Raw genomic sequence first — 18,589 nt, 5'->3', positions numbered from 1 at the left:
TATCTGTGGGATTGGGGGTTGTTTTTTCACTCTGTTGCCTTGACAACAACTTAAGCCCCTTTTCTTATGATATTAACATCCATACTAAGTGATCTGGTCACATGGGGACAGCCTTGAGGACAGGTGTTAATACCTCAGGACACATTTAAAGATGAACTTTTATCAGCGCAAACTTTGCCTCAACAACTGATAACTAGCCAGGGGTAAGTGATCCTCCATTCAACAAGGTTAATGGAGGAGAACATAAGTCCATGGACAAGTCTTTCTAAAATGTCTTAGCACACTTTCTGCTTGCAGGTTTTCTACAGTAAGTTGTAATTTCCTGCAGAAACCTAAAGTCCATGGAGTTGTCTCTGCAATCTTGTCAACATCAAAAACACGCCAACATAAATGTAAATGTCATGTCAACATAAAAAACAAATCAGATGTTCAAAACTGTGTGAATGCCAGAATCCAAGCACGTTTTCTTTGAATTAAAGTGAAGCAAAACACACATGCATGAGCATAATGCTCCTCCATCCCCCACCACCAAGTAAATCAATTTGAAAATGATAACAAGCATAAGTATTTATTAAAAAAAAGGCTCATCCAAACAAAGAAAATGGCAAAAGCATACAGAAAAGACAAAATTAATGCGCTGCAAGTTTGACACACCTTTCAGAAGTTAAAGCCAGGAAAAGTAATATGCTTAATGCCTAATAAGAAAACCACAGAAGTCTTTACTTTACAATGATGACTTACTGGCTACAAAATAAACCCCCAATATGATTAAGTATAGAAAAAACCCCAGTTGTCACCACTCTTCTCTTCCAGGCATGTTCCTATCAGCCCTGCCTTCTGTAGATCCTGACTCATTGTCTAATCCAATCTTATCCCACTCTGTTATGTTTGGCAGTCTCGTTCGCTTCAAAGCCCTCTTATCTAAAACCACACCTTCGCACCATCATTTGCCATTACAGTGTTTAAGGATTGGTTCAAAAAAAGGATTCATAATTTCCTGGATATATTCATAGATCAGATTTTCATATCATTTGAACAGGTACACGAAAAATACAACATTCCAAGCTCACAGTTTCACAAATATTCACAGATAAAGAGTTTTGTTATCTAGAATAATCCATCCATGCATCCAATGGATTCAATGGAAATTATACTTATGCAAGATCCTTTAAAAAAAGGGGGGGGGGGGGGGGGTATCCAAGATATATGACAATCTGTAAAACCTAACTGGTAAAGTTACTATGGACCATCTGAGAACAGTCTGGCAGTCTGGAACGATCAAGTGTGATTACAGAGTCACAGAGTGGTTTATGTTATGAGACATTTATTGCGCTTTTATACTAGTACGTACTCAGCGTGACTCGACTCGTCACGCCTCGCCTCCACTCGCCTTGTCCTCGTTTGTTTAGACACCCAGATGAGAAGTAGGAGGTTGGAGAAGCTGCTGTGACATATATTTGATTGTGTATCTAAAGGAAGAAGACAACAACACTAAAGATGTAGAGCCTGGAGGAGATGATAAATGTGCTGCTGGGTCTGGGGCTTGTGTTCAATATCAAGTTAAAAATAAAAGTGAAAGAAGCTTCAAGCGGCGGCGCTTTTTTTTTGTTTGTCTCGGCCCTGCTGAAAAGCAGCTATGAAGTGACAGAGCTCCTGGTAGATCTGGTCGTTCCTTATCTCCGTCTAGATCCCTTTTTAATTATCTCCTCAGCACCAGGTTTATGAACATCTGCACTTCAGAGTTGGACCACCAAACAGACGTTTGCGCTGCCATTGCCTGTCGGATAAAATTGCCGCGAGCCGTTCTTTCGCTGACTCCCCGCTTCCTGATTCAAACGTCTGATGGCCCCCCCGACCAATCGGTGGCCTGTATTGTGATGACGTCAGATCCAGGGCCGACTCAGCACGCTCATAACCTCGGCAGAATAGATACAGAAAAGTATCTGCTCCACCCGCCTCGGCCCGTAGTGGAAAAGCGCAAAACGGGGGCGTGTAGAAGCGCGCTGAGTAGGTACTAGTGTAAAAGCGCCATTAGAGCTAAAGAAAATCTGATTTTTACTTTACCAGGGAAGAAAGTTCAATAGAATCTGTCTGCAATTTATTGATGATTGATTATTTCACCCACAACACGTAGAAAGGTTTTTCGCTTATTTAACTGTATTTCTTTTTTTCAGTTTATCATTTATTTATATATGCATATATTTTCTATTTATCTTTTATTATTCTTCCCTAATTCTAGATTTCTTAATCTTTGCGGTATGTATACATAGGTATATCTGTATATACATATATATCTAGATAAATTAAAAATCCCCTTTGTCTGTCTGTTTTTCATTCTGAGGAGCATAGGTTGATTTTCTCACTTTAGACATATTTGAAGTTGTCACAAAGTACGATTCTTGAATATTTGTGACCACTGCAGAGATCTTTCTCCCAACTCTCATGAAATTCTGCACCAGGATTCCTCCTGAATTTTTTTTATCTCATCAAGAAACTCTTGTATCATTTTACTCTTTTTTCTTTCATGGGTTTTCTGCAGCTTCTCTTTTTCCTTCTCATTCTTTACTTCTTTCATTTGGCTCTCATGTTCCGTCTGTAAATCTTTGATTTTGATCAGATATTGGCTGTTATTTGAAACAGCCTCTGCCAGCTCACTGATTTCTCTTAGATCCCTCTCGTGTGCTTCCTCCAGACCTGCCAGGTTCTTCTTATATTTTTTCTGGAAATCATTATTCTCTTCAGCTAAACTCCTGACCTCCTCTTCAGTCTTCTTCTGCAGATCTTCTAGTTTTTCTTTTAATAGCTTTTTTTCTTTTTCCTCATTTTCTCTTCTGATGTTTTCCTCTTCCTCCATTTTCTTTTCATACATTTCTTTTTCCTTCTTGTATTGTTCCTCGAGTTCTTCCAGTCGTTTCTGCTCCTTCTGTTGTCTCTCTTCATCTTCTTTCTTTTGTTTTTCCCACAATTCTTTACGTTCTTTCTCAAAATCCTCCTTATCCTTTCTCCTCTTTTCTCGGGTCTGTTCCAACTCTCTGTTAACGGTTTTCTTTTCCTCTTTTTCTGACTGAATTTGTTTGTCCAATGTTTCAAGCGTTCTGTTCAAACTCTGGCGATGTTCTTCGTCACTACGTTCCCTTTTCCTCCTCTCCTCTTCCCTCTCTTCCTGTTCCCTGTTTTTCTCTTCTTGCTCTTTCTTTATATTTTCCTTCATTTCCTTGAGTTTCAGCTCATTTTGCTGTTGTAGTTTTTCTAGTTTTTCCTCTAATTGTTTTTTTTCTTTTTCCTCATTTTCTCTTCTGATGTTTTCCTCCTCCATTTTCTTTTCACTCATTTCTTTTTCCTTCTTGTATTGTTCCTCGAGTTCTTCCAGTCGTTTCTGCTCCTTCTGTTGTCTCTCTTCATCTTCTTTTCTTTGTTTTTCCCACCATTCTTTACGTTCTTTCTCAAAATCCTCCTTATCCTTTCTACTCTTTTCTCGGGTCTGTTCCAACTCTCTGCTAACGCTTTTCTTTTCCTCTTTTCCTGACTGAATTTGTTTGTCGAACATTTCAAGCTGTCTGTTCAAACTCTGGCGATGTTCTTCGTCACTACGCACCCATTTCTTCCTCTCCTCTTCCCTCTCTTCCTGTTCTCTCTTTTTCTCTTCTTGCTCTTTCTTTATATTTTCCTTCATTTCCTTGAGTTTCAGCTCAGTTTGTTGTTGTAAATTTTCTAGTTTTTCTTCTAATTTTTTTTTTTCTTTTTCCTCATTTTCTCTTCTGATGTTTTCCCCCTCCATTTTCTTTTCACTCATTTCTTTTTCCTTCTTGTATTGTTCCTTGAGTTCTTCCAGTCGTTTCTGCTCCTTCTGTTTTCTCTCTTCATCTTCTTTCTTTTGTTTTTCCACCAATTCTTTACGTTCTTTCTCAAAATCCTCCTTATCCTTTCTACTCTTTTCTCGGGTCAGTTCCAACTCTCTGCTAACACCTTTCTTTTCTTCTTTTTCTGACTGAATTTGTTTGTCCAACATTTCAAGCTGTTTGTTCAAACTCTGGCGATGTTCTTCGTCACTACGTTCCCTTTTCCTCCTCTCCTCTTCCCTCTCTTCCTGTTCCCTCTTTTTCTCTTCCTGCTCTTTATTTATATTTTTCTTCATTTCCTTGAGTTTCAGCTCAGTTTGTTGTTGTAGTTTTTCTCTTTCTTCTTCCATTTTTGTTTTTATTTCTTGCATTTCTTCTTCATGTTTTTGTGTGAGTTCCTCCTTTTCTCTCTGTATTTCTTCTTCCTTCTCCTGCAGGATACTCTCCATCTCCTTCTTTATCGCTGCTTCAGCTTCTTTCAGCATCTCATTGGTGTAGCAGTTTCCTCTGTTTCTCTTTAACATTTCATCGGTCTTTCTTATCAGATCTCTGACCTGATCACGATTGTTTTTATCGTAGTTATTGAACACGTGGTACCTTCCTCCACAGTCATCGATCAGCTTCTGAATCGAGTCATCCTTTCTGATGTAATCTTCAATGGATTTTTCTTCACGTTCTAATGCGTCACCATTTGTAAAAAGGATGATGGTGAACTGTTCTGAATTCTTCCCAAAAGCTTCCCTGATGAGTTTGAGTGTCTCCTTCTCCTCGGGGGTGAATCTGCCGATCGGCATCACCACCAGGAAGACGTGGGGTCCTGGAGACAGAAGACTGATGCACTTCACCATTTCCTCGTTGACCTCGTCATTTGACAGAGTCGAGTCAAACAGACCGGGAGTGTCGACCACAGCAACAGCACGACCGTCCACTTCACCAACTTCTTTCTGACAGCGTTTGGTGACTGAAGTTGGGTTTAATTCAGCTTTAAACGCTTTTCTTCCTAAAATGGTGTTTCCTGAGGAGCTTTTTCCACAGCCGGTCTTCCCAATCAGAGCAATCCTGAGAGAGTCTGAGCTCTGCTGCTCTTCATCACCTGCAACATCATAAAAAAGTACATATTAGCTGGAAATGTCAACAGTTTCTATCTCATGGTTCCAGGTGTTTCTGAGCAGTGAGAGATGAGAGTTTACCGTGAGCGTTACTTACACATCTGTGCTTCTTTCAGCTTCTTTACTTCAGCTCTCAGTGCAGTGTTGTCTCTCTCTTCTTGTACGACTCTTTCTCTTTGGACCTTCATGAATGTGTCTGCTGAGTAAGTGCAGAAGTTTTTGAGTTGGTTCATCTTTTCAACAGCAGCCAGCAGCTCTGGGACCTGCTGATTACTCTTAATGTTGAAGATGAGAGATCTCCCTCCACAGCTCTGACGGAGCTCCTGGATGTCTTTGCTCTTTTCCACAAAGTTAACCACATCTGGATGGGTGGGATCTGAGTCCACGGTGAACAGAATCATGGTGAAGGCATTGACTCGAGAGCTGAACGTGTTCTGGATGGTCTGCAGCTCCCTCTTGTCCTCATCGGTGAGTGGACCCACAGGTAGGACCAGGACGAAGGCGTGGACGCCCAAAGGTTCACACAGGGAGACACACTTGAATGATTCCTCCATCACTTCCTCTGGAGGTTTTCCACCCAAGGCAGGCAGCTCCACCAGGGAAACCCGACGTCCAAACACCTCTCCTTGATTCTGGACACACTCTGGTGAGTGGGAGACTGAACGAAGGTCTCTCCGACTTAAAATGGCCTTGGCTGCCGAGGTTTTCTCTGCTCCTTGTCTCCCAAACAGAACCAGGTTTAAAGGGGGTCTCACGTGTTGGGTGAAGGTCAGAAAGGTTCCTTTATTTTCCTCAACAATGTTCTCAATCTTCTCCATTAACTGTGTACGATCCTCTTCAAACATGTTGTACCTTCTTCCTCTGCAGTCGTGAAGCAGCTGATTTACCTCAGAACTTGACTGATGTTCTTCATGTGTGAAGATGATCATTAACCGTTTAAAACCATCCGGATCAAACAAACTGAGAGTGAAGTTCAGTCTTTGTCTGTCCTTTTGAGTAAACTCAGAAGGATTCAGCAGCAGCAGCAGAACATTTGGTCCAGGGAAGCACGAACTTGCACATTTTTTCATCTCTTTTCTGACATCCTGTTCAGACATATTGAATATGTTTGATGCTCTAGCGACTGTTACTGGTCTTTCCCTCCGCTCCCAGAATTTCCTTATCTCGAGGAAATGGGTTGCTTGTTCCCTTTTAATGAGCTTAGAAATTGTTGTTATCTTGTTGTCAATTTTCCCAAGCAGTACAATCCTGAGTGAAGAGGCTGCGAACAAATTGAAAGAGAGAAAACATTGTGTTTAAATTACAGGTCAGAGTTGGACACATTGGCCACTCATGAATATATATATATATATATATATATATATATATATATATATATATATATATATATATATATATATATATATATATATATATATATATTTATATATGTATATGTATGTATATGTATATATCGTATTTTCTGGACTATAAGCCACACCTGCATACAAGCCGCATCCAAGTTTAACTGAAATATTTATATACATATTTATTTATTTATTTATTTATTATTATTATTTTTTTGCCCCGATTTTTTACCCATTTCATCACCCAGTGCTCATACCTAAGTAACAGTCCTGGGCATTGCTCTCCTCTGCCAACCCAGGGAGGGCCCTACACTGAGCTCAGGTCTCCTCCTTATCCTGAGGAGTGACGGACCGCTTCTTTTCACCAGGCAGGGTTAGGATTCTTTGGCCGGACGTAGCGCGTGGAAGGATCACGTTATTCCGGCCAGATCCTCCCAACCCCATCTGGCGCCCCGGCTGGCCAGAGGGGGCAGTGTAGAGCCCAGGACTGTGTGCATGTTTTTGTGAGGGTAGCTCCCATTGCTACCCAAGGGAACACGGGGAGAACATGCAAACTCCACACAGTAAGATCCTTTCATATACATATTTATATATATAATATATGTATATTTATACCACGGTCTGTGTGAATACTCGATTCTGATTGGCTGTCAGGTGTAGGTTAAAAGTGATGACCTACACCTAGAAAATATTTTTTTGATTGAACTTTTTATTTACGTGGAATGCAGAGGAAGTGCCCAGCCCGAGTGGGCTTACAAGACACCAAAAAAAGAAAGAGGAACATAAAGCAAATGAAAGCCAGACAACAGACCCTGTACCAATTAAACATATAAAAGATCCTGACGCTTTATCCAGGCTTCAGAAACAAAATGAGCCAACTTAAAAACATTGAAGTTAAAGGGGACCTATTATGGCAATTAATGTATATTTTAAACAGGCCTTGAATGTCTTAAAAACAATCTAAAGCTTGTTTTTTCTACATAAATCAGAAATTCAGCCTGTGGGCCATGTCTCTAGTTTTACCACTTCTAACCCCATTTTCTGTGCTTCATTCTAGGGGCGGGGAGGCTATGATAATGAGTGTAGCAGGGGAGGGAACAAAGACTCTCCGGCCAGAGCAGCCGGCTGCGCCGTACACAAAGAGTGTCCCATGCGAGAAGCTTCTGCGACAAAATAAATTCCATTGCTTTATTTTTTTTGTATTGGACTGTCCTAACTGGCCGCGAGTTTAACAGTTTCAGTGTGGACAGAGAGCGTCCGATGTCACGCAGCTCGACGCGATAGTCGGACCCTCGCATGCAGTTACACAGTGGAAACAGATTTTAAAGCCTGATTTACGGTTCTGCGTTAAATCGACGCGTAACCTACGCAGGCTCTGCGTTGGTGTAACGTGGAACCATAAATCAGCCTTTAGTCACCTCGTCTTCACACAGGAAGATTTAATTTAAAGGGGACATATTATGAAAAACACGTTTTTCTTGTTTTAACATATATAAAGTGGTCTCCCCTCACCCTGCCAGCACAGGGGAGACAAAATACCATGAATTTCTGCAAGGTCTGTGACCCCCGCCTTACAGAATCCCCCAGTGTCACGTGATTTTTTTTGAGCCGATGAGAATCTGCGCCTAGGGTGACGTCACCCGAGGCGCAGAGGTTCTGCCTCCGCTGCTGAAACCACGCCCACAACCAGCTCTCTCCGTCGGCTGGAGCTCCGCCATTGTTCAGCAGTGGTGACTGTTTTCCACCGGTTTCAACAGCGAGGGAGAGTAGAAATGAGATTTTGCATCGACATTTACCCTCATAAAAGGATCAGTTCCCACAGCACGGACCCGGCAACTGCACACGAGTCAGCGGTAAGTTCCTTTTTTTTTAATGTTATTTATATTTGTATGATCTTTGCATGGGCTAAGTATTTAGCTTAGCTCCGGAGCCCGGGCGCCGCATACGGAGCTGGGGGGGCTGCTCACGGACCGGACCGTCGAGGAGCCCCGGGCTCGGGGCTCTATTAGTACCGTAATACATTTTTCTTCTGTGGTTTCAGATCTTTCAAGCACCTGGAGCTGTACACATTCAGAAGACGCGCGGTCGTTCCTTGAGCCAGCAATAGTGCATACATTTTATTTATATATTTTAACAATAAAGTTGCCATTTTTGAAAATTCAGTGTTGTGATTTCTTTACAGTTAACATGATTCATTTGTCTTGTAACATAAGAAGTGAAATGATGAGGAATCGGAGTAAATAACTGTGGTGTACCTGTTTAGAATTAAATTCAATCTTCCTGTGTGAAGACGAGGTGACTAAATGCTGATTTATGGTTCCGCGTTACACCGACGCAGAGCCTACGGCGTAGGTACGTGTCGATTTAACGCAGAACCGTGGACACGCTTTGCTACGCAGCCGCTGCTCTTCTCCCCGGAGCGACGCTTTGTCTCCTCCCCTGCTACACGTCATTCAAGCAGCCAATCAGCACAGAGCCTCATTATCATAGCCCCCCCCCACCCTTAAAATGAATCACAGAAAAAGGCTTTAGAAGCTGTTATGACTGTGGTCATATTTTTGTAGTCTGTCTTGTGTGGGTGTGTGTGTGCCCTTTGATTTTCTTGTGTTAATCTAGTATGCAGATAGGTGTGTTCCACAGCCGTGCGGTCATTGGTGGGAAGGTTCCATGCCATGGATGGTGATTGGCTGAAACGACAACCACCTGATATAAAAGGAGCCAAGATGGCAGCCACCAGGTGGGCTGCAAGCAGGTTGCAGACTCTCATCCTCCTCCTCTCCCAACCGGCCACACCTTGTGCTTAAAATTTTGTATAGGTTTTGGAAGATATTGACTTTTGAGTAAAGTAAGGGTGGGCTGCCAATTTTGTTAACTTCGTTTTCTCCTGTTTATTTTAGTTAGGGAGGTTAGCCTTGTGTCATTTGTTTTCCTTTGTTTGACAGGTCAGTTACCTACTCCTAAGACAGGACCCTTTTGTTTGTTGTTTTGGCCTTTGTCCACCCTGAAGCCTAGTAGCTATATGTTATATGTTGATCTACTTTGGTTAATAAATCACTTCCTTTTTATAGTGAAACCAAATCTTTTTTGTGGCTACTTGGGACTTGGGGAAGATGGGGCCTTTTCATGTTGTGTCCTAGGCACCCCTAGACTGGGGGCATAACAAAGCGGAAAAAATAAAAACATGGCCCAGAGACTGAATTTCTGATTTATGTAGAAAAAACAAGCTTTAGATTGTTTTTAAGACATTCAAGGCCTGTTTAAAATATACATTAAATGCCATAATATGTCCCCTTTAATTCTAAACAGGTACACCACAGTTATTTACTCAGATTCCTCATCATTTCATTTATGTTACAAGACAAATGAATCATGTTAACGGTAAATAAACCACAACACTGATTTTCACAAATGGCAACTTTATTGTTAAAAAAATAAAACATAAGTTGCATATAAATAACATGCATGCACTATTGCTGGGTCAAGGAAGGACCGTGCGTCTTCTGGAGGTGTCTGAACAGCTTCAGGTGCATTGCTTGGAAGATCTGAAAACATGAACAGAAGAAAAATGTATTACTAATAGAGATCCAGTGTTACCTAACACTCCATTAGGAAACACTGGAGCCACCGGGGCCCGGGGCTCCTCACCGGTCTGGTCCTGTGAGGAGCCCCGGTGTGTGGCCTCCGGCAGCTCCGTAAGCTAAATACTTAGCCCATACAAAGATTATACTTGTAAACAAATATGAATAACATAAAAAAATAACGTCACTTACCGCTGACCCGTGTGCAGTTGCCGAGTCCGTACTGTGGGAACTGATCCTTTTATGAGGGTAAATGTCGATGCAAAACCTCATTATTACTGTCCCAGCTGTGGAAACAGCCAGCGCTTCTAAACAATGGCTGAAGCTCCAGCCGGCGGAGTTGGTTGGGGGCGTGGTTTCAGCAGCGGAGGCCTACCTATGGAAATCAGCTCCCGTTGTGACTCACGACGGGAGCTGATTCTGAATGGCTTGTAGAAATCACATGACACTGGGGGATTCAGTCGGGCGGGGGGTACAGACCTTGCAGATTTTCATGGGATTTCATCTTTCCTGTGTTGGCAGGGTGAGGGGAGACCACTTTATATATGTTAAAACAAGAAAAAACTTGTTTTTCATAATAGGTCCCCTTTAAACAACCCGTCCATTCTATCATCGTCAGAGCACCAGAACATTGCTGGGTTTTTACCAGACATTTCAGTAAATAATGGAGTTCTCAGTTCATCATACAGAGGGCAATAAAACAGAAAATGTGATTCACTTTCCACTTCATTAAGTTCGCATAATTCACACAACCTTTCATCTTGGGGAATGTTTTTAAATCTGCCGACTTCAAGATTCAAGGGAAGGATTCCTGTTCTTAGCTGAGCAGGGCCGGACTGGGAAACTATTTCAGGCCAGGAGTCAGTCATGTAACCAGGCCGCCTTGCCCACACGCTTGCACACAGGCACACAATAGTATGTTTTTGGCTGATTAAAAACAAAATGCACTCCAATATAAGAATAATAGCCACTAAAACACTCACCCTAATGTTTACAAGAATGTGCATGGAAAAAAGCATAACAAATGACAATTAATCTACGGAGGGACAGCCTTATTACACATGGCAGTGGCACATATGCACACAACACATGCAAACTAGCACATATGTGTGGGTGCACAGACAAACACACACGTACTGCATTCCAAATAGAAGTCCACATATGGGACCTACTGTGATTTCTAAGGTTGGAATATACAGTAACTTTACTGCTGTATTTGTGATGGTACTTTAATAGAAGAGAATAAAGGTTTTATGTAATAAGTAGTGTCAAGGTTAGAGCTATACATAAATAGCAGTGTCATGTAGAATATCAACTGCCTCAGTGGCACATCGGCATACTAATGAACCCCATCCTACAGTAATTCCAAGGTTTCATGTTTGTGCTGGGATAAATAACAGCAAGTCAGCAACAGACAGAAAAATTCAACAACACAATCGCTTAAAAGAATAATGCTGTAGTGTCAAGAAAGCTACTATTGCAAATGAGAATCGTTTATGTCAAAAGGCCATGTCTGGTGGTGTTCATATGTCTGCAACTTTTGCATGTTGTTGCTCTACTGTAGAAATGCTTGTGTACCTTCTGCCAATTGCTCTGCAATTTCTCCTGAAGCGGCAGCAGGACTGGTGTCATCACCATGACCAGCAGCAGGACTGGTGTCGTCACCATGACCAGCAGCAGGACTGGTGTCGTCACCATCACCACTTTCTCCTGAAGCGGCAGCAGGACTGGTGTCGTCACCATCACCACTTTCTCCTGAAGCGGCAGCAGGACTGGTGTCGTCACCATCACCACCTTCTCCTGAAGCGGCAGCAGGACTGGTGTCGTTACCATCACCACCTTCTCCTGAAACGGCAGCAGGACTGGTGTCATCACCATCACCAGCAGCAGGACTGGTGTCGTCACCATCCCCACCTTCTCCTGCAGCAACAGCAGGACTGGTATTGTCACCATCACCACCTTCTCCTGAAGCGGCAGCAGGACTGGTGTCGTTACCATCACCACCTTCTCCTGAAACGGCAGCAGGACTGGTGTCGTCACCATCACCACCTTCTCCTGAAGCGGCAGCAGGACTGGTATCGTCACCATCACCACCTTCTCCTGAAGCGGCAGCAGGACTGGTGTCGTCACCATCACCACCTTCTCCTGAAGCAGCAGCAGGACTGGTGTCGTCACCATCCCCACCTTCTCCTGCAGCAACAGCAGGACTGGTATCGTCACCATCACCACCGTCTCCTGAAGCGGCAGCAGGACTGGTGTCGTTACCATCACCACCTTCTCCTGAAGCGGCAGCAGGACTGATGTCGTCACCATCACCACCTTCTCCTGAAGCGGCAGCAGGACTGGTGTCGTCACCATCACCACCTTCTCCTGAAGCGGCAGCAGGACTGGTGTCGTCACCATCACCACCTTCTCCTGAAGCGGCAGCAGGACTGGTGTCATCACCATCACCACCTTCTCCTGAAATGGCAGCAGGACTGGTGTCATCACCATCACCAGCAGCAGGACTGGTCTCGTCACCATCCCCACCTTCTCCTGCAGCAACAGCAGGACTGGTATTGTCACCATCACCACCTTCTCCTGAAGCGGCAGCAGGACTTGTGTCGTCACCATCACCACCTTCTCCTGCAGCAACAGCAGGACTGGTATCGTCACCATCACCACCCAGGCCCGGCGGCGTGGGCGGGCATTGGGGGGCCGTGCCCGCCCACAGAGTCAGCTGTGCCCGCCCTGGAGTAAAAGCAAATTTCTCTGTTTATTTTATTTGGGTTTAGTTTTTTCCGTCGGAGTAGCCATCTTCTATTAATCCTATCTATCTCAATTTGTAAATCATACAATCCAACCAATGCAATCAACGAACGAAGGCAACGTGTAAGCCAATGACCGATAGAGGGACCCGCCCCCCTCTATCGGTCATTGGCTTACAGTGACGCAGTGTAACGTCACTTACCGCTGACCCGTGTGCAGTTGCCGAGTCCGTACTGTGGGAACTGATCCTTTTATGAGGGTAAATGTCGATGCAAAACCTCATTATTACTGTCCCCGCTGTGGAAACAGCCAGCGCTTCTAAACAATGGCTGAAGCTCCAGCCGGCGGAGTTGGTTGGGGGCGTGGTTTCAGCAGCGGAGGCCTACCTATGGAAATCAGCTCCCGTTGTGACTCACGACGGGAGCTGATTCTGAATGGCTTGTAGAAATCACATGACACTGGGGGATTCAGTCGGGCGGGGGGTACAGACCTTGCAGATTTTCATGGGATTTCATCTTTCCTGTGTTGGCAGGGTGAGGGGAGACCACTTTATATATGTTAAAACAAGAAAAAACTTGTTTTTCATAATAGGTCCCCTTTAAACAACCCGTCCATTCTATCATCGTCAGAGCACCAGAACATTTCTGGGTTTTTACCAGACATTTCAGTAAATAATGGAGTTCTCAGTTCATCATACAGAGGGCAATAAAACAGAAAATGTGATTCACTTTCCACTTCATTAAGTTCGCATAATTCACACAACCTTTCATCTTGGGGAATGTTTTTAAATCTGCCGACTTCAAGATTCAAGGGAAGGATTCCTGTTCTCAGCTGAGCAGGGCCGGACTGGGAAACTATTTCAGGCCAGGAGTCAGTCATGTAACCAGGCCGCCTTGCCCACACGCGTGCACACAGGCACACAATAGTATGTTTTTGGCTGATTAAAAACAAAATGCACTCCAATATAAGAATAATAGCCACTAAAACACTCACCCTAATGTTTACAAGAATGTGCATGGAAAAAAGCACAACAAATGACAATTAATCTACGGAGGGACAGCCTTATTACACATGGCAGTGGCACATATGCACACAACACATGCAAACTAGCACATATGTGTGGGTGCACAGACAAACACACACGTACTGCATTCCAAATAGAAGTCCACATATGGGACCTACTGTGATTTCTAAGGTTGGAATATACAGTAACTTTACTGCTGTATTTGTGATGGTACTTTAATAGAAGAGAATAAAGGTTTTATGTAATAAGTAGTGTCAAGGTTAGAGCTATACATAAATAGCAGTGTCATGTAGAATATCAACTGCCTCAGTGGCACATCGGCATACTAATGAACCCCATCCTACAGTAATTCCAAGGTTTCATGTTTGTGCTGGGATAAATAACAGCAAGTCAGCAACAGACAGAAAAATTCAACAACACAATCGCTTAAAAGAATAATGCTGTAGTGTCAAGAAAGCTACTATTACAAATGAGAATCGTTTATGTCAAAAGGCCATGTCTGGTGGTGTTCATATGTCTGCAACTTTTGCATGTTGTTGCTCTACTGTAGAAATGCTTGTGTACCTTCTGCCAATTGCTCTGCAATTTCTCCTGAAGCGGCAGCAGGACTGGTGTCATCACCATGACCAGCAGCAGGACTGGTGTCGTCACCATGACCAGCAGCAGGACTGGTGTCGTCACCATCACCACTTTCTCCTGAAGCGGCAGCAGGACTGGTGTCGTCACCATCACCACTTTCTCCTGAAGCGGCAGCAGGACTGGTGTCGTCACCATCACCACCTTCTCCTGAAGCGGCAGCAGGACTGGTGTCGTTACCATCACCACCTTCTCCTGAAACGGCAGCAGGACTGGTGTCATCACCATCACCAGCAGCAGGACTGGTGTCGTCACCATCCCCACCTTCTCCTGCAGCAACAGCAGGACTGGTATCGTCACCATCACCACCTTCTCCTGAAGCGGCAGCAGGACTGGTGTCGTTACCATCACCACTTTCTCCTGAAGCGGCAGCAGGACTGGTGTCGTCACCATCCCCACCTTCTCCTGCAGCAACAGCAGGACTGGTATCGTCACCATCACCACCTTCTCCTGAAGCGGCAGCAGGACTGGTGTCGTTACCATCACCACTTTCTCCTGAAGCGGCAGCAGGACTGGTGTCGTCACCATCACCACCTTCTCCTGAAGCGGCAGCAGGAGTGGTGTCGTTACCATCACCACCTTCTCCTGAAACGGCAGCAGGACTGGTGTCATCACCATCACCAGCAGCAGGACTGGTGTCGTCACCATCACCACCTTCTCCTGAAGCGGCAGCAGGACTGGTATCGTCACCATCACCACCTTCTCCTGAAGCGGCAGCAGGACTGGTGTCGTCACCATCACCACCTTCTCCTGAAGCGGCAGCAGGACTGGTGTCGTCACCATCCCCACCTTCTCCTGCAGCAACAGCAGGACTGGTATCGTCACCATCACCACCGTCTCCTGAAGCGGCAGCAGGACTGGTGTCGTTACCATCACCACCTTCTCCTGAAGCGGCAGCAGGACTGGTGTCGTCACCATCACCACCTTCTCCTGAAGCGGCAGCAGGACTGGTGTCGTCACCATCACCACCTTCTCCTGAAGCGGCAGCAGGACTGGTGTCATCACCATCACCACCTTCTCCTGAAATGGCAGCAGGACTGGTGTCATCACCATCACCAGCAGCAGGACTGGTCTCGTCACCATCCCCACCTTCTCCTGCAGCAACAGCAGGACTGGTATCGTCACCATCACCACCTTCTCCTGAAGCGGCAGCAGGACTTGTGTCGTCACCATCACCACCTTCTCCTGCAGCAACAGCAGGACTGGTATCGTCACCATCACCACCCAGGCCCGGCGGCATGGGCGGGCATTGGGGGGCCGTGCCCGCCCACAGAGTCAGCTGTGCCCGCCCTGGAGTAAAAGCAAATTTCTCTGTTTATTTTATTTGGGTTTAGTTTTTTCCATCGGAGTAGCCATCTTCTATTAATCCTATCTATCTCAATTTGTCAATCATACAATCCAACCAATGCAATCAACGAACGAAGGCAACGTGTAAGCCAATGACCGATAGAGGGACCCGCCCCCCTCTATCGGTCATTGGCTTACAGTGACGCAGTGACCTGTGACTCACAGGTCACTGTGTCACTGCGTCACTGAGACCAGAGTAAACAGTCGTGGTCATCAGCGGAGAAATGTTCCAGGCCTGAGTAGGCGGGAAGTCGGGTGGTATCAAAACCCTTGCCCGCTGAAGAACTCATCCTGATGCCTATCTCACCAGCCACGGCCTGAAGAAGATGACTAGCCAAACTGACTTGCACAACAAGCTGGAGAGGAGTCCGAGGAATGGAAGAGACTTTTTCATTACTGAGTCATGCTGACATAATGACTGAGATTACGATTCCGTTCATCACTGTCTTTGTACTTTTCTGTATTTTCATTACCTGTATGTTTACGATGACACTGGAGTGTTTTATTTTGGGTGCTGTGAAGTTTCAAAATGACAAGAGGAGGGAAATGTGAGGTTAACCAACTCTTTTGAATTAAGTTGTCATTATGAAACAATCAGAGTCAAGTCAGTTTGGAGAGCTGACTGTGTTTTAAACAATTGCTTATCACATGTTACCAGTTACAACAGCCACTCCCTAAACTGCTCAGGGATTTGGGCTGGTCCACAACTGTCTCATTTCAGTTGGACAATTCTGTTGGAACACCCTCAACAGAAAGGATGTCTGTTTGCTCTGCATACCATAAGATTAGTTGTTCTTCAACTGAAATGTCCTGTTTATCTGTTTGTTTCCTCCCATTGTCCATCCACTGTCTACCATTGGTTGTCTTAACATAGCCGACGCCTGTCGGTTTCTCAAATAAATACCTCCTGCAAAGAAGGAGCCAGCAAGCATTTGTCGAGAGCGTCGAGAGGGCCAAGTTGCTCTGCAAGCTCAAGACTGTGCTTCCCTTCTGCAGAAGGCCTGAAAAATCATTTCTAACAGTCTCTGTGTCTTTCCTAAGTTATTAATTTATGTATGTTGATTTAGGAACCTAACAGCAACAAGTTTGAAACAAGTAGAAAACAAGCAAAGACGGGTCATCGCTGTGAGAGCAGGCTGCAGGCTTACTGAGTTCCATCAGTACAGGAGAGACCAAAATGGAGCAACATTTTATCATCTCCCAAAGCTCCAGCAAGCAGTGGCGAGTATTGCGAGCCACAGACTTTAAACGAACAAGCGGCTGCAGACGAGAGATTAAATAGTTGCTCAACCGCTCAGCTGTGGCTTGTTATAAAACTAATGATTTACACTGAAAACACATTAAAGCATGAATAACTGATTTAATATTTATGTTTTTTGGTAAGTGACCGTGGTATTAGCAGGATAATGTCCTTTGAGATGTACATTATCATAAACATATATACTTCGCGGAGGCAAACCGCCCCTCGCGTCATCCATATATTTATGATAATGTACACTTCGTCAGGCATTATCCCTTAAATATACACAGAGTTTATCTAGACTTTTGTTTGAATCTTAAGTTAGCGTTTAATTCTCTTCTAGAATCGATGGGCATTTCACAAAAAGTAAACAAACCCACGCACGTTTGTTTCAACATGCGGATATCTGAATTATACCAGGGAGTTAAGCTCCTGTGGTTGGAAACCCTTCTTCTCAAAGGAGCAACTGCATCTTTGCAAACTGCCTTTGTGACTAAATATCAGAGGTGATTTTGGGAGGCATCTTCAAAAAAAGAAAAGAAAAGAAGAACAACACAAACTTTTATATGTATGACAAAGGTTGTAAAGATATTTTGAAACGTACCAGCTTCTCGAGCAGCATCCCAGTTGTTCCCGACTCCCTTGTCTTCTTTCAGGTTTTCAGAGGAGCTGGGCATCTCAGACTTTGCATCTACAAATATCTCGCCGGTCACATGATCTCTATCACATTTTTCCATAATTGTGTCCATGACTTTAAACAGCTCTGAACGTTGAAGGTTCTTATGAAACATCAACCTGTGTTTGCATTTAGGCATCAATTGTCCATACTGTGGATGATTCTGAAGTTTGTCTATGCCTCCTGATCTGGTTGGTATTAAGAGCAGCATATGGTTGTAAACCTGGTCACCATACAACTCCAGGGTTGATAGGAGCCTCTTCTGTTGCTGCTCAGTGAAGCTTTCAGGCTGGAGAACCAGCAAGAACATGTGAGGTCCAGGATCAGAGATTCTCGCCAAGTCTTCTTCAAACTCACCAACTTTGCTTTCAGGAATGTCAGGATGTAAAATATTTGGTGTGTTGATTACAAACATTTTTTGGTCTCCAATAAATTCGCTGTGTGATACACAGCGCTCTGGTTGTTCTTGGGGGTTGAAACTGGTCTTGCTGAATAAGAGGTTCCCCACAAAACTCTGGTCGGACCAGCTGTTCCCCAGCAGAACAACCCTCATCTCTTTCACTGGAGGATTAAAAAGAGGTTTGTACTTACTTATGCAAATTCAGCATAATGTGATGTACACGAAGAAAAGAAATTCAGAAATATTTAACTTACTTAGAGGTGGCAGAAAATCAAGAGTATTTCTGCACTTAGTGGATGTTTCATGTTCTGTAAGAGTGGGAACAAAGAAAACATTTAAGAATGTTAAAGTTTGCAAAGTTAAAGAACTTAAAACATCTATCTATATTTCTGTCTGTGCTTCTGATGTGGCCCTTTAGTGCTGCAGATCCTGCACACTCGCCAGTTTTTCATTTAGGTTGATCTCCACCACACACAAACATGCTTTTATTTCCCTTCTGTTTCTACTTTTCTTTACATCTTACCCACTTTTTATTTTCTTGGACATTTTGGTTTCAAATACAGGACTAAACCGCCGAACTGTTGAAGAAAACAGTTTATTGAATGTTCACAATCATGTGGAAAGGCGCAGCCTCAGTTTTGGGTGT

At 44.0% G+C, this 18,589-nt stretch overlaps 1 protein-coding gene across 1 annotated transcript; it reads right to left on the bottom strand.

Moving 5' to 3' along the window:
- Positions 1-2,440: 2,440 nt before the first annotated feature.
- LOC133450844 (uncharacterized) lies at positions 2,441-17,672 on the bottom strand. Its single transcript, XM_061729748.1, has 11 exons — positions 17,472-17,672; positions 15,241-15,570; positions 14,926-15,182; positions 14,536-14,865; positions 14,326-14,475; positions 12,057-12,497; positions 11,778-11,972; positions 11,568-11,717; positions 9,436-9,442; positions 5,046-6,209; positions 2,441-4,932 (listed from the first exon to the last, which is right to left on the bottom strand). Exons 1-11 carry the CDS (start codon positions 17,656-17,658, stop codon positions 2,441-2,443), a joined length of 5,703 nt encoding a protein of 1,900 aa, XP_061585732.1. The 5' UTR covers positions 17,659-17,672.
- Between the last annotated feature and the right edge of the window lie 917 nt (positions 17,673-18,589).

Source organism: Cololabis saira, chromosome 9, assembly GCF_033807715.1.
Source record: "Cololabis saira isolate AMF1-May2022 chromosome 9, fColSai1.1, whole genome shotgun sequence".
Taxonomy (NCBI): domain Eukaryota; kingdom Metazoa; phylum Chordata; class Actinopteri; order Beloniformes; family Belonidae; genus Cololabis; species Cololabis saira.
Note: the sequence above shows the minus strand (reverse complement) of the source record. Positions and strands in the feature narration are given on the sequence as shown.